The sequence below is a fragment of the Tasmannia lanceolata genome, unplaced genomic scaffold (assembly GCF_043159265.1).
Source record: "Tasmannia lanceolata isolate RefF3 unplaced genomic scaffold, GAP_Taslan_0.1 ptg000008l, whole genome shotgun sequence".
Taxonomy (NCBI): domain Eukaryota; kingdom Viridiplantae; phylum Streptophyta; class Magnoliopsida; order Canellales; family Winteraceae; genus Tasmannia; species Tasmannia lanceolata.
Genome location: NW_027518685.1, coordinates 59,151,638 through 59,168,030, shown reverse-complemented (window position 1 = coordinate 59,168,030; position 16,393 = coordinate 59,151,638). Strand labels below are relative to the sequence as shown.

At 37.6% G+C, this 16,393-nt stretch overlaps 1 protein-coding gene across 1 annotated transcript; it reads left to right on the top strand.

Annotated features, from left to right (window-relative positions):
* Positions 1–1,085: 1,085 nt before the first annotated feature.
* LOC143885397 (cytochrome P450 87A3-like) lies at positions 1,086–11,513 on the top strand. Its single transcript, XM_077389552.1, has 9 exons — positions 1,086–1,404; positions 1,514–1,838; positions 3,447–3,596; positions 5,144–5,395; positions 5,963–6,052; positions 8,292–8,370; positions 10,233–10,339; positions 10,468–10,595; positions 11,279–11,513. Exons 1-9 carry the CDS (start codon positions 1,205–1,207, stop codon positions 11,370–11,372), a joined length of 1,425 nt encoding a protein of 474 aa, XP_077245667.1. The 5' UTR covers positions 1,086–1,204; the 3' UTR covers positions 11,373–11,513.
* The last annotated feature ends 4,880 nt before the right edge of the window (positions 11,514–16,393 follow it).

Genomic DNA, 16,393 nt, shown 5'->3' with positions numbered 1-16,393 from the left:
TTGTGTGTGTTATTATATTTGCTTGATACTGAACTTCTATATCATATTTTATTCTACACTTAAAACCTTTTCTTGCTGCGTTTGTCTTCTCCCCCACATTGTAGATAATTCAAAATTCAAATTTATATTCTTTTCTTTCCAATACCAACAAAGACCTTTGGATTATATTTTAAAACGTGCAAACGTTACTTCTAAAACTTCGTTTTCTTTATCTATGTCATTAAGGAACTAAGCCCTCATAATATTCTGCTATATAATTTAGATTTCCTTTTTCAAAGGAATGAATAGATTTCAAATAGAAATTAACAATCTCAGGTTTGAAAATTGATAAATTTATGTTTTCTCAAAATCTTAATTAAGCACAGTCTTGCTTGCATTTGATTAAATTAATAGAATGATTCTTGTTTCTGAATAAAATTTTGAATACGCTAGTATAGAGAAATTTTTCTTGAATCTTCAGTTAGACTAGATCTGTCATTTATCATATATCTTTTTTTATCTACACTAAATTATATTTACTTTTAAGAATAATCCCAATCCAATAGACTTCAAGCATCATATTATAGTTCAAATAAACCCTTGAAACATGAAAGTTTAGTCGCTTCTCAGTATCATTCTTTTATTTGTCCTTGTCTCTCTCCGCATGTCACTATAACTACATTTTTTCGGTTGTAACGTTTTTTTCAATCAAATTGACAAACTAAGCAAGTTCATTTATGGGTTTGTTAAGATGATGAACGGCTAAGATCATGTTATTATTGTAGGGTTCAGATCAAATGGTGTCAAATCATTCAAAAAAGGAAGTGCTGAAGCTCTCTCTCTCTCTCTCTCTCTCCATTTGTTGGTTCCACTTAAAGTGCTGATTTCCTGTTTACGTCGATCTGTTATTTCATATAAAAAAATGCATGCATATGGTTTTAAGTTTGTTGCATCGTTATGCTCATACATTAAACATGGGCTATTTTACTTAACAAAATAGTATGCGTCTATTGCATGGGTAGCGTTCATGCATTCTGCATGCCTTTTTCTTATTTTTCCTGCATAATAGAATGCTTAAAGTAATACTACAAATTACTAGTATGGTTCCTCTATGGTAACTTTCTACAACTAAAAACACCTTCCCCTCCTTCCCTTGTGCTCTCTTCCCCTTCACTTGCAAAACCTAGCTTTTCCCACCCAAAAAATAGCAAGCAAGAAAAAAAAAATGTGGCCTGTTGCGTTGTGCCTTGGGACGCTTGTTATAGTGTTGTTTAGTCACTTGATTTACAGATGGAAAAATCCCAAGTGCAATGGGAAGCTCCCTCCTGGCTCCATGGGTTTCCCACTTTTGGGAGAGTCTTTTTCATTCTTTTCCCCTTATACATCCTCTGATATTAACCCTTTCATTAAGAAACGTATGGAGAGGTATGTAGAGAACGAAACCAAAAATCCAAAAGAAAAGTTTTAGTACAATTCTCTTATTTTTCCTTTCTTTCTTCCATTTCTAACTTACAAATGCTTTATATGGTTTCAGATATGGTTCGATCTTTAAAACTAGTTTGGTGGGTAAGCCGTTTGTAATCTCAACAGATGAAGAATTCAACCATTTCATCTTCCAACAAGAAGGACGTTTGTTCCAGAGCTGGTATCCTGATAGTTTTAAAGAGGTTTTAGGAAGCCAAAATCCTAGTGCCTTACATGGTTTCATGTACAAGCATCTTAAGAACTTGATCTTGAGTTTCTTTGGCATTGAAAGCTTGAAAGAAAATCACCTTCATGAAGTCGATCCAGTTGTACAAAGGACTCTCAATTTATGGTCAAAGGAACCCTCTATAGAATTAAGAGAAGCAGCGGCCAGTGTAAGTAAAGAACCTTAAAGGATGAAAAAGATGGGCCAATTAAACTGTGGCCTTTTGAAAAAAAAGGCTACGGATATTGGCACTGCCTTGTTTTGATAATTGCACTAATACATCTTGTCTCTTATTATTTAAACAGAACTCAGAGGTTATTACTGTTCCCCAAAGCTCTTAAAAAGAAAAAAAAAAAAAGGCAAGCTGAGTTTGTGCAATTATTAAAACATTGTAGTGCCAATATCAGTAGCCTAAAAAAATAGGGCTAAGTAAGAGCACAGTTGGAAAACCTAAGACAAGAAATGAAGACTCGGGCCTCTTTAGATACTCCTAAAGTTATTTGCATATGTGAGGTAGAGAGAGAAAAAACTCTCCCCCCTTGATTATTTATCAAGGTTAAACTCCCTTTTTTTGACTTTTACCTTGAGAAAAAATCAACGTGGTTGAGAAAAAATTAACAGCCAACCATAAAATTCCTTTCTGTGAAAGTCCCAAGAAATCCAAACTAACTTTTGTGTCATTCAAAGGGGGGCTCTTTGTACGAGGCTGTTTCATGTTTGCCATGACTAAGTACTTCTTGGTGTGTATCTGACCCAACTCTCAACCCAATGAAGACTAACCCTACCCAACACAAAAAATTAATATCTCAACTTGACCCAACCCGAACCAAATCCGATTTTCCAATTTGGGTCAGGTGGAGTCGGGTTGGGTCAAGTTGACCCGGCTATGGTGGTTTCTTTCCCCTTTAGGTTTTTATGATCTAAAAACACAAAACACAAAAATGGTAATTTTTTTTAATGTCTGGTTTAAATGTGGGTTGGGTCAACCCGACACTTCAAACCGAACTAGAACCCAACCTGACTCGGGTTCAGCTTCCTTAATGTCATGACAGAGGTGAAACAATCTCTCTTTGGACACCTCTGAAATATATTTGCATATAATTTTCTATGCATATTGCGTTATTTGATCAAACTGGCCTTAATGTCCCCTTTCACAATAAGACTAACTTAAAATAATCTGATTTGTAAAAAAAGGCTGATTTGGGTGGTATCCAAAGAGATCCTTCGAAGCCACTTGGATACATGGATTAATTTTATACTCCACGATTGTAAAATCCAAGTTTTAGCTAATAAAATCCAAGTTTTGGTTTGTAAAATCCAGGATTATTATAAAATCCATGTATCCAAATGGTCCCTTAAGTAATAAATTAACATAATAAAAGGATAACCAAATGTAACTCTTAGGAAAATCTGATTCCACTTAGGTGACAAGGGTGACGTGATGCTATATTTATCTACTCATTTTGGATGCAACCCATGCATATCATGTTAGTTTGATAAGCATGTATAAAGATTAATTTATCATAATTGTGTGTTTTTATGTTCATCAATTTGGCTCTTTTTATGTTCATCAATTTGGCTCTTTTTAGTTGAATCAATGAGTAATTTAAGCCACAACCAAGTCATTGTTTATTTTGGCTACAAATGTGACCTAGTCGACTCAGTGAGTTTCCAATCTATGTCCAGGAATATCATATTATGGGCATGCAATTCCCATTGATTCTTTTTTATAATTAAGAAGAAAAATACTTAGCTCCTTGATTTTCTTTCTTAACAGATGATATTTGATTTTACTGCTAAAAAGTTGGTAAGCTATGATGGATCAAAGTCGTCTGAAAAATTGAGAGAAAACTTCGTGGCCTTCTTTGAGGGTCTGATCTCCTTTCCCATTTATATTCCTGGCACTGCTTATTATAGATGCATGCAGGTAAGTTTGTCGATATCTGGACTCTTTTGTTTTAATAATGTCACTTTTCTCTTCATTTACACTTTAATAATATCAGGAAATGCTGTGTTTGGATTGTAAGAAAAACAATTCTCTCAGAAATATTTTAGAATTTTTTTAGAGGAAAATCATATGATTTTGATTTATTTGAAGGAATATCATTATAAATTCTTTGTTATGGAAATAAAACCTGAAGTGGCAGTGCTTCAACTTAATTTTTTTCTTATGTAATCAAACAATGGGAAACAAGGAAAATTTGGGGAAATGATATCAGCACTTCAATGTTTCACTCTCTGCTTGCTTGTCTTTTAGTATTTAATGGGTTAGTGAGAGCTTTTTGGGAACTGTTATAACCTGTTTTTGACCGCCTTCTAAATACTAAAAAACAAGCTAGTAGAGCGTGATATCAAAACATTGGAATGTTGATATCATTTCCCAAAATTTCAAAAACCTTTTTCAAACTTTTCTTGAAAATTCCTACAATCCTCTGCATTTTCCTAAGAAGTACTTATTTTCAAGCAAAACAACTACTCCTTTTGGATTGCTGGAATCAGGAATCGGATTTGACATCATGTTCTGATTCTTATTCTGTTCCTCTAAACAGAATGAGACAAAAAAAACTAAAATAAAATTTGTAATTCAAAAACATTCAACTAAAAATTCCATTCCGATTGGGAAGGAATCATAATACAACCTCTGGGAGTGCGAAATCGATTCCGGCATTCTTTCCCCCTTTAATTCTTCCCAGGGGTCAATTCCGCCTCCTTGATTCCATTCTTTTTTTAACCAAATGCCGGAATCGGGTGGAATTGGAATCATGCGCCGATTCCAGCACCTGATTCCCACAATCCAAAGGCAGCCTAAAATGGGGTGAAATGCCGATTCCGGAAAGGGTATGAAAATATCATTTCTATTCCAAAAAATCAAGCAACACCCAAATACCCAATCTTAGTTGCTGGATTTTTTTTTTCCTAGGATTTATGTGGGAGAATATTTAGTGGTCACATCAGCTTTTTCTTGGTGACATCAGCAAAATCTTGTCTTGAAAATGGTGGTCTCTCTTTCTCTCTCTCCACTCATCATAATATTTTTCTCTAATTAATGCTTGTCCCCTCTCTTGTCTCCTGCCTTTACCCACATAAATCCCAGGAAAAAAAAAAAAACCCGGCAACCAAACGGAGTAAAGCGTTTAGTAAAGTGAGTAGTGCCATTATCCAAACTTGCCAGTGCATTTATCATTTCCTTTTATAAAAAAAAGAAAAAAAGGGTCTTTAATAGTATAAAAAATCAAGCAATTGGGTATTGACAGGGGAGGAAGAACGTACTTGTCCCCTCTCTTGTCTCCTACCTTTACCCACATAAATCCCAGGAAAAAAAAAAAAAACCCGGCAACCAAACGGAGTAAAGCGTTCAGTAAAGTGAGTAGTGCCATTATCCAAACTTGCCAGTGCATTTTTCATTTCCTTTTATAAAAAAAGAAAAAAAGGGTCTTTAATTGTATAAAAAATCAAGCAATTGGGTATTGACAGGGGAGGAAGAACGTACTGAAATTGTTGAAGAACATGCTCCATTATAGACGTGCTAATCCAGAGAAACGACATGGAGATTTCTTCGATCGCGTGATTGATGACATGAACAAAGAGCAGAGTCTCTTAACAGAAGCTATTGCTCTTGATATGATCTTTATTTTGCTATTCGTCAGCTATGAGACCACTTCTGCTGCTTTAACTGTGGCAATAAAACTTCTTACAGACCACCCTAAAGTGTTGGAGAAGTTAACGGTCAGTGATGTTTTTCTTTTTTATTGTGAAACCACCAATTACTTCAAAAGCTTAAGCAATTGGGAATGAAGTTATTTAATCTCTTATACTTTAACACTCTCTCTCATGTGTGGCCCCTCTTGTTAGGTTGGCCTACATGTGGCACATGTAGCCCCAAGGCGGAGGCACATGTAGCATGGTGGTGGCCACGGGCCCCCAATGATTTGCAAAATCCCTTTTAGAGTATTGATCCCTTTGCCAAAAAATTAGTGGCTTAGTTAGTTTAGTAGCTACAGCCCTCAATGACCGATGCAAGCAAGTGTAAATTAGTCTGGCCTCCCAAGTGTAAATTCCTGGCTCCGGCCCCTGTGTGGCCCCTCTTTTGGGGTGGCATGTGGATTTTTAGTATCAGGGAGTTTTGGACTGAGGACCTTTGGTCATACATGTGATTTGTGAAACAATTACTCCAAACGCTTAAGCATTTGGAGATGGCATTATTTTATCTTTTATACTTTAACATTTATCTTCTGCTTTCCTTGACATAGGAAATTCTGCTTTCGATTTCAATACATGGGGGTGTTTTTACAGGAAGAACATGAAGAGATTTTGAGAAGAAGGAAAGATCCAGAATCCAAAATCACTTGGGACGAATATAAATCCATGACTTTCACTTCTCAGGTGAGTAAATTTAGTTGCTCTTTCTCATCAACCATTTTTTTAGAGAGAATTCCAAAAGGCTTTCTGATTTTGGAACTACCATGTTTTGATAATGGGCCGAACTCACCTTGTCGTTTCTCCCTAGATTGGCTGCTGAGAGCACTTTGGGAATTGTAATAGCTTCTGACAACTTGTTAAATAATAAAATAGAAGGTGAGTTGGGCCCATTGTCAAAACTTGGTAGTGCCTAACACCATTTATGAGGGTGTTAAAGTTTTCTCCACATGTAGGACTAAACTTTTTGGATTGCATAATTTTTCAAGAAAAGTTTGTAAGGCTCCGTTCACTTGTGTTCTCGGGAAAACGAATCCTGGAAAAACACACCTTTTTTTCCCGAGAAAGCTAAAATAGCAGCATTCACTTGCTTTCCTGGAAAGTAACAGTGCCTATGTGGAAAAAGTAAAAAATGACATGGATTTTCAAAAAATGACGTGGAAAGAGATCTTTTCTCACTCTTGTGGAAACCAAATCCCACTAATTGGGTGCGATTCAGTTTCCCGAGAAAATAAAGTGGCGTGGCTGGGTTTGGTGAAAGAGTAAAGTCAGTGGGTGGGTAAAAAACCCTACATCATCTTCTTCCATAACAAAGCCCTACATCGTCTTCTTCCTCCATCCTTCCATGGAAAACTTTGTCCTCTTCCTTGCATCTACCTGAAAGAGTTGTAAGTCAATCTCTCTCTCTCTCTCTCTCTCTCTCTCTCTCTCTCTCTCTCTCATCTCTGTGTTGTTCTTTCATCATCATATCTCATCCCAACATGATAATAAAAACGGAAATCTCTTTTTTGATCGGCCTTTGTATGTGGTGCAAATTTTTCTGATTTTTATTTTCGTTTTTTATGAAAACAGATCTGGGTTCTTTGGAAAAGCAATGTCCAGGAGCAGAAAAAATCCGTTTTTGCCCACAAAAAATCTTTTTTTATAAACCTTGAAGTGATCCCTTTTTGCCCACAAAAAGTAAGAAAATCAATAAACAAAGAGATGTGTGTGAGACATGATCTCATGGATTTAACAATTTTGAGAAGCTATTATACATTAGATGGATGCAAAGATAATCTGCTAACTAGTGATAACTCTTTAAATTGGAGTTTAAAATTTGACAGGTGAAGGAATTCTTTGAGAATTGGAGTTTAATGTAAATATTTTTTATCGCCCTTTTAAAATTGGAGTTCTAAATTGTCCCTGCTATCCTTCCTTTCCTGTAAATTGGAGTTATGAACTAAACATCAAGGCAAACACAACAAATTAGAGGGTTAGATCATCCAATGGCGATGATTTTTTAGGCATAATATATAAATATTGGGACCAAAACAACTGAATGGTTTGGATCTTCGAACAAGGTGGGCTTCATCGTATTTTTCAAAATATAGGCTCACCTACAAATGGCCGTAATACACACTGGGGCACACCTAAAAATCGTCTAATTAGGAAAGAATTTTGGGATAGCGTATCCTTGGTGTGGGCAAACAAATGAATAATATAGATTGTAGACACAAATTCCACTTTTTGAAGCAAATGACCATTTAACCCTCTCATTGATCAGTTGTGGTTTTTTTTTTTTTTTCGTCGCTTTTAATTTTTTAATTTCATCAGCTGAAAATTATGAATTTTTCGGATTTTCAGTACAAGTGAACAAGAGCGGGAAACATTTTCCTGCACAGTTTCCCGGGATTTCCTGCGCAAGTGAACAGGCGCGGGAAACCTTTTCCTGCACAATTTTTCGGGATTTCTTTTCCTTTTTGCCAAGTCAAATTCTCGGGAAACCTTTTCTTTTCCTTTCCCCGGAAAACAAGTGAACGGAGCCTAAAGGAAAAGGGATTTGCTAGGGTCCATCGCAGAAGTCATTTTGCGGAACGTCCATTGTTGCATGAGAGAGCAGCCTATGAATATTTTTTTAAATTCCTACTCTTTTTACACAAGGAAAAATATAACTTGAACCAATCCTATTCATTTTTTGCTTAGAGAAACATTTAGTTTATGATAATATCCTGGGAAATTAACCATAATAATATCATTTCACTTTAAATCGTGGATAGGAAAAAAATTTCCCTGTAGAAATTGTCAATCAGAAATGTTTTCTTGCAATCCAAAAAGGGGCAATGAGATATTATAGGAAAATTAAAATTTTGAAACAAACTAGTTTTAAAATTCAAAAATCAAGTAAAACTATTTTTAATTACAATTGCCCACATGGCAAATGCAGGTTATCAATGAAACACTCAGATTGGCTAACATTGCACCAGGGATATTCAGAAGAACATTGGAGGATGTCAAGATCAAAGGTAAATAAAGAACCCTTTGAGTATATCTTGTATTACCTTTAAATCACAAACATTTGCAGATATCCCACACAATAAATGGTTAATTTGGCACTCTCAAGGTTTATTTGTGTGGCATACATAGTTAGCTAGGTAGCAGGTTATCCTTTTTGAGTTATCCTATCAGAATCATGGTTTTAAATTTTTGCTGAAAGACTTATTTTCAGCTGAAATATTTTTATTTTGGCTGTTAATGAAACAAAATCCACATGAATTCGGAAAAATACAAGATTTCACTCGAAATCTTAAAAATTTCAGTCGAAATATGCGAAACATATATGAACTTTTCTAATAAAAAAACTAACTTTCTATTGATAGACATTTTGACAGAAACCCTTAAAAAGTCAACTTCACTCGGAGAAAAGAGAAGAACAATGAGATTCTTTTAAGATTTATAAAAATGACAAAAAAGAAAAATAAATACCAGTAGTGAAGAATCTTATCTATATTTCGGCTGTGATTTCATACCGAGATGTTTCTGTGATTTTACAAGATTTCGGTCAAAATTTAAACCCTTGGATTCACTGGGTTTCTTCTCCATTGGAATAGCAAGCTGAGGTGTGTTTTATCCTTGCAGATATGTTTACTATTTCAGTTCATGTTGAGAACAACCCTAATGGATAGCATATACTATATACTATACCATACGTACACAAGCATGTTAGCCAATCACAGTGATTCAAGTTAAATTATACAAGTAGGCCGGGTAGCCAATCCCTGGAACAACTTATCCAAGGAATTCTATCTCATTCAGGCTGTTCACCATGAGATAGAAATCCTTGGATAAGTTATTCCTAGGCTTGACTAGGCCTTAGTGCACAAGTTCGGGTCCGCCCCCGGGCCTTAGTGTACAATTCCGGGTTAAAAAAAAACTTATTCCTAGGCTCGATTATCTTGCTCTTGTATAAGTTTCTCTTGAAGTTATCTTGTTCGTTGTTATCATTTTTGTTTAGGTAATATTTTTTTTTGGAAGGATAAAAGTGGATTTGAACAGAGGATAGCAAGTCTATCCAGGGGTAAACTAAACCTCGGCTTGCTATTCCCATGGTGAAGAACCGCTTGAGCTATTATCCCCCATTTAATCAAATGGAGCACGTGCCCCGAAGGAGGCCAAGTATGGTCATATTTAGGCAAAGTGTATCTTTATTATACTTATGTATCAAATTTTATTCCATGCATACTCCTATGATCTCCTGCGATTACAATATGGGCATGCAAATAACGTCAACCGCTGCCCCTATAAGCATAAAATATCTAGGACTTTATTCCATATATAGTTTAGCTTTATTATACTTATGTTTTGAATTTTATTCCATTCATATTCATATGACACCTCTTTTTTTGGGTTGGCCGTACATGTGACACATGCATCCCCTCTTTTGGGTTGGCCGGCCATACATGCCGATATTTAATATCAAGGAGTTGTTGGATTTTGAACCTAGGACCTTCCGTGAGGCAATCTCTAATACCATGTGAAATAACCAATTACTCCAAAAGCTTAAGCTATTAGAGTATGTGTTATTTAAATTATTTATACTTCAAAACCTTCACCTATAGTCGAAGATCTTGGATAAACTTCGCCAGTGGATATAGTCACAAAATGTAATACCATATAAATCTCGTCTTCTTCAGTTGTATTTTGCTTGTCTAATATGTGTTTCTGTACATTTCCATAGAATCCTAGAAGCTCTGTTCCTTTCTATGTAAAATGGGCGTAAAACAAATTCGATATTAATTTTTAAGTGAAAAAATGGGTATAAAATTTGTTTTACGCCCAATTTTCACAAGATCCTCTTACAATTTTCACAATTTGTCATAAATTGCAGGACATACAATTCCGGCAGGGTGGGGGGTTATGGTGTGTCCTCCAGCTGTTCACTTAAACCCTGCCACGTATGAGGACCCACTTTCTTTCAATCCATGGCGATGGGAGGTATGTTACTCTGGTTGAAAATTTTTCCTAGAGGTGCAAATTATGTTAGTGCTTTCGTCTCTCATGCTTTCTTATAACAAAGTTTACAGCATACATTCATGCTATTTGAGTGGGGATTAACTTCACAGGGCGTGGATATAAATCGTGGGTCTAAGAATTTCATGGCTTTCGGAGGGGGGATGAGGATTTGCGTGGGGGCGAATTACAGCAAACTACTGATGATGGTTTGCCTCCATCACTTGGTTACAAAATACAGGTGCCGTTTTAACTTGTCTACATATTTATTTGGCAATGATATTTCCACTCCTTTTCCATCATTTCTACCTGGGCTTATTTTGCAAAGTGGACTGGCCCCACCTTGTTCAAAGATTCAAGCCATTCATTTATATTGCCAGAACCAAGATAGGTTGGTCCCCAAAACTCATATTTAAAGGATGATCCTAACCCTCCAATCTGTTGAGTTTCTATTTATGTGCTTTCTTCTGCAGATCAAAAGGTTAGGATCATCCTTTGAACATGAGTTTTGGGGCCCAAGCTATTTGTATTGGGATGATCCAAATGAATGGTTTGGGCCAAGCCTAAATGGGCCAAGCCTTCCAAAAATTGATGTTTACCAAATAGGCCTAAAAGGCTCTGTTTAGATCCAAAAATCTTTGTCATGACTTGAAGTTGATCCCTGACCAACAGAGATTGGGTGATGTAAGCAGAATAGACCGGCCGGGCCAGGCTTTAAACCTACCAATCTAGTGGTGGACCCATCTATACAAAAGAGGCTTAAAGGATTAAACCCACCTACTCTATTGCTGAAATGAGCATTTCCACTCTATCTCATATTAAGCCCACCTTCTCTATTCTTCTTTTTTTATTTGTCCAAAAATAATCCCTTTTCAGTCTTTTTCCAAAGTGATGTATCTGACTGTTCAAAATTTGAAATGGCAGGTGGGAGAAGGTGAAAGGAGGAGAGATTGTCCGAACTCCTGGCTTGGCCTTTCCAAATGGTTTTCACATTCGGCTTAGCAAGAAAAATAAATGAAGACAATTCTGTTATTGTTCATAGTGACACTTATAAGAACAAAAGCCTCCCTTCTATCATCCATATAAGAATCTGCAATCTAATGTTGAATTGGATCTTTTTTCACGTTGATATGGTTTCTAAATACTATGATTTTAATCATTCCAAGACTTATCCTCCCATGGTAAATGATATTTCACAAAAATGTGTTGTGATCATTAATGTTGCTGTATTTGTAAGAAGGATGGCGCCATCATAATAAGGACTGTAATTTTCACAAGGAACATATAGGCTGCCATCAGTATTTGTTGTGGATGTTAGTGCTCGATTTCAATATAAACACCGGTAACAGATCTTGGCGATTCAACATTGAGAAAATCACAGAACAATAGGGATTGAATTGAAATGAAAAAAAAATCATAGCGGAAGCCATGAATCGTGTTTTTCTTTCTCTCGCAGTTTCTCTTTGCTACACAATAGTCGGTGATGGGGACCGGTTTCTTTCTCTTCAAGCGTGGATTCTTAAAGATTGAAAAGAATGTGTTGTGAGCAAATAGGACCCAAGAGTTCCTTTTTATAATCGTTTGTGGGAAGAGATGAGACTCCTCATCGCGCCGATCCCTCTCCCCAAACGTCTCTTTTTTTTCAAACGTTTATACCTTTTCACACCAAATGATCTTGACCGTCGATCTTGCAACAACCATATCCACCGTTAGGATTATTTCCTAACATTCTCCCACTTGCCTAGCAAGATCTTTGAGCCAAACATAAGGATCATAACTTTAAATTAGTTAGATAATAAACACAATATTCCGTTTAGCAAAAACTACCAACAATAAACCATGTAACCATTGGGTCACCAACTCTACCCAATAGCCCACCCCATGATTATATTATTAGTAAGAAAGTAATTCTTACTAATATGAATATAAAAGCATACATGTATAAGATGTAAACATGGTCCAAAATAGTCATACAAACACATTCTACCTCTTATTAATAATCCATTTACAAAATGTGCACGAAATGGAGTGTTAGAAAATAATCATAATATATATCAGAATCATAAAATATAATGTAATTACAACAGTGTATCTTAATACCAAATGCAGACTCCCACTATCATAGGCTATCAAAAGTGTCAACCAATCCCATGCGCGCTACATGCTCTCTAAAGAGCTTTGGTGACAAGCCTTTAGTCAAGAGATCCGCCAACATATGTGCGGTGCTTATGTATTCCACAGATACACGCTGATTCTGAACTCTTTCCCTCAGAACAAGATACTTTAGATCTATATGCTTTGAACCGTCTCCAGACTTGTTGTTCTTGGAAAAGAAAACCGCAGCGGAATTATCACAGAGAAGTTTCAGCGGCCTCTCAATAGAATCAATCAAATTAAGCCCTGAAAGAAAATTTCGCAGCCATAAGGCGTGAGACGAAGCCTCCGAACATGAAATAAACTCTGCTTCCATAATGGATGAAGCCGTCATTCTCTGCTTGACGCTTCTCCAAGAAATAAGTCCTCCTGAAAGTATAAAAATATAACCAGAAGTGGACCGATGGGTGTCCCGACAACCAACGAAGTCGGAATCAGAATAGCCAATCACCTCAAGGCTATCCGATCTCCTAAATGTGAGCATGTAATCTGAAGTCCCTTGCAGGTAACGCATAACCTTTTTGGCTGCTTTCCAGTGATCCAGACCTGGGTCACTTTGGTATCTACCAAGCATGCCAACTGCAAATGAAATATCTGGACGGGTACAAACCTGAGCATACATGAGACTACCAACAGCGGAAGCATAAGGAATATGTCTCATCTCATCCCGTTCTAGTGCGTTCCTGGGACATTGTAACTGACTGAATACATCGCCCTTAACTATAGTGGCAAGACTAGGGGAGCACCTCTCCATGCTGAATCTCTTAAGGACTTTTTCTATATAGGTCTTCTGAGACAATCCCAGCAATCCTCGAGTCCTATCTCGATGAATCTCTATTCCTATAACATAGGAAGCTTCACTAAGATCTTTCATATCAAAATTCCTTGAGAGGAATTGTTTTGTTTCTTTCAACATGCCTAGGTTACTACTGACAAGTAGTATATCATCAACATATAACACTAGGATGATGAATCGACTCCCACTAACCTTAAGATATATGCATTGATCTACAGCATTTTCCTTGAACCCAAAACTAGACACTACCTCATGAAATTTCAGATACCACTGCCTAGAAGCCTGCTTAAGTCCGTAAATGGACTTTTTAAGCCTACATCCTAGGTGCTCTTCGCTCTTAGCCTTAAAACCTTCAGGCTGAATCATATAGACATCCTCATGAAGATCACCACTTAAAAATGCAGTCTTCACATCCATCTGGTGTAATTCTAAGTTATAATTAGTCACCAAAGCCATGACTATCCTCAAAGAGTCTTTCCTTGATACTGGAGAGAAAGTCTCTTTGAAGTCTATTCCCTCTTTTTGAGTGAACCCCTTAGCGACTAGTCTGGCCTTATATCTTTCAATACCGCCCTTAGAGTCTCTTTTGGTCTTGAAGACCCATTTACAGCCTACAGGCTTGACCCCTTTAGGTAACTCAGTGAGTTCCCAGACACGGTTCTTTTTCATCGAGAGCAACTCATCCTTCATGGCTTCAAGCCACTGAGCTGATCGGTCGCTATTTATGGCCTGACCAAATGAAAGTGGATCATTATCCATTTCACCGTCGTAGTCACACTCGGTTAGATAGACAACATAGTCATCAGAGATGGATGACCTCCTCTCTCTCTGTGACCTATGCACAGATTGCTCAGCGACAATCTTTGCTGGAGCATCAGGAATGTGGGGCGAAACCTCCAACGTGCCATCTGGTGCATCAATGTCCTCAGGTGGAGGAATCGACACTACTCTTTCTTAGATTACCGGTATTGGAACAAATATCCGGTTCTCCTCAAAAGTGACCTAGGCACAAAACTCCCACTGAGATCACCATCCTCTAAGAATACAGCGTATCTAGTCTCTACAATCCGGGTGCTATGAGTAGAACTATAGAACCTATAACCCTTAGACCGTTCAGGGTAACCTATGAAGTAACAAGAGATGGTCCTAGCGTCTAACTTTCTCAACTGTGGGTTATATATTTTGGCTTCAGCCATACAGCCCCAAACATGCAAATATCCTAGCTTAGGCTTTTTACCGGCCCATAACTCATAAGGGGTCTTAGCCACAGCTTTAGTCGGTACACGGTTTAGGATATGAACGGTTGTTTTCAATGCTTCTCCCCACAAGGACTCAGGCAATGGTGAATTGCAAATCATGCTCCTCACCATATCCACAAGAGTACGGTTTCGTCTCTCAGCAACACCATTTTGCTCAGGTGTACCTGCCATCGTGTACTGAGCGACAATATCGTTCTCCTGTAGGTAAAGTGCGAACGCACCTGGACTGCGGCCCGTATCGGAATATCTGCCATAGTACTCCCCACCTCTATCGGACCTCACAACCTTAATCTTCCGGTCAAGTTGTAACTCAATCTCAGCCTTATATATCTTAAAGGTATCCAGTGCTTCCGACTTTTCTTTGATGAGATAGACGTAGCTAAAACAAGAAAAGTCATCGATAAAGGTAATGAAATATTGCTCTCCATTTAGGGCAGGAGTAGGAAATGGCCCACATATATCAGTGTGAATAACTTCTAACAGGCCGGTACTCCTACTGGCGCCCTTCTTACTAGTTTTGGTTTGTTTACCCTTAAGACACTGCCTACAAATCCCGAAATCAGAAAAGTCAAGAGGAGGAAGAACTCCATCCTTCACCAGTCTCTCCATACAATTAATGGAAATATGGCCTAAACGCTTATGCCACAAACTGGAAGAGTTTTCATCAACTCGACCCCGTTTATTGCCACGGTAACTGATTTCCTCATTCACATGCATGGATAATAGAGAACGTGCAAACGAGCTATCTAAATTAATCATATATAGATTGCCCACAAGAGGACCAGAACCAACAACATTAGAATCGTCGAGTAATGTAAAACCTTTATTCCCAAACTTAAATTCAAATCCAGAGGAATCAATTCTGGATACAGATATAAGGTTTCTGCTCATGGCAGGTACATAAAATGTGTCTTCCAAATACATAATGAAGCCACTATCTAATACAAGACGAAAAGTGCCAATAGCCTTGACGTCTGCTTCTACTCCATTTCTCATCTTAATGGTTCGCTCCCCTTTCCTTAGTCTTCGTCTCTCTTGAAATCCCTTTCTTATGCAGCCACTTTTCATACTTGGAGCACTCTTTCTTTATGTGACCAAGTTTCTTACAGAAATGGCACCTAATGCGACTTTTCATCCCACCGGTCAAGCCCTGCTGAGCTGAACCACCTGCTACCTTCTTCTTGCCTTTCCCAAAGCCCTTTCCTTTCGTTTTCTTCTTGAAGTGACCCTTCGACGTTCCCTCTGTGGTGTAATGAGCACTTTCAGGTTGCTCGGTCTTCAACCTCTCTTCCTCTTGAACACACATGGCTATGAGTTCACTCATTTCCCACTTCTTTTTCTGCGTATTGTAATTAATTTTAAATGGGGTAAACTGCGCAGGAAGAGATGTCATCATGAAATGAACATGGAAACCCTCAGAGATCTCCATGTTCATTTTCTTTAGCTGGGAGGCCATGTCATTCATTCGCATAATGTGCTCTCTCACACCACTACTACCATTGTACTTCATAGTGATCATCTTCATCATCAGTGTACTGGCAAGAGCCTTAGACATTCCCTTAAACTGATCCTCTACTGCCTGTAGGTACTCGCTAGCAGTAAATTCCTCATTTTCCTCTGAGTCGGGAATGCCTCCTCAGATAGAGGTAGAGATCGTGCTTTTCATAATCATAAGGCTCATGCGGTTCGATCGTTCCCATTTTTCATAGGTAGCCAAATCCGCAGCAGTACTTTCATTAGAAGGCACTTCAGGTTTGTCATTCCTAAGTGCATAATCTAGGTCCAAACACCCTAAGACTATGTGAATATGATCCTTCCATTTTCCGAAAC

Coding starts and splice junctions, on each gene's coding strand:
- LOC143885397 (XM_077389552.1), top strand. CDS start 1,205: ATGTGGCCTGTTGCGTTGTGCCTTGGGACGCTTGTTATAGTGTTGTTT. Junction 1,405..1,513: donor ATTAAGAAACGTATGGAGAG/GTATGTAGAGAA, acceptor ATATGGTTTCAG/ATATGGTTCGATCTTTAAAA. Junction 10,340..10,467: donor TCAATCCATGGCGATGGGAG/GTATGTTACTCT, acceptor TTAACTTCACAG/GGCGTGGATATAAATCGTGG.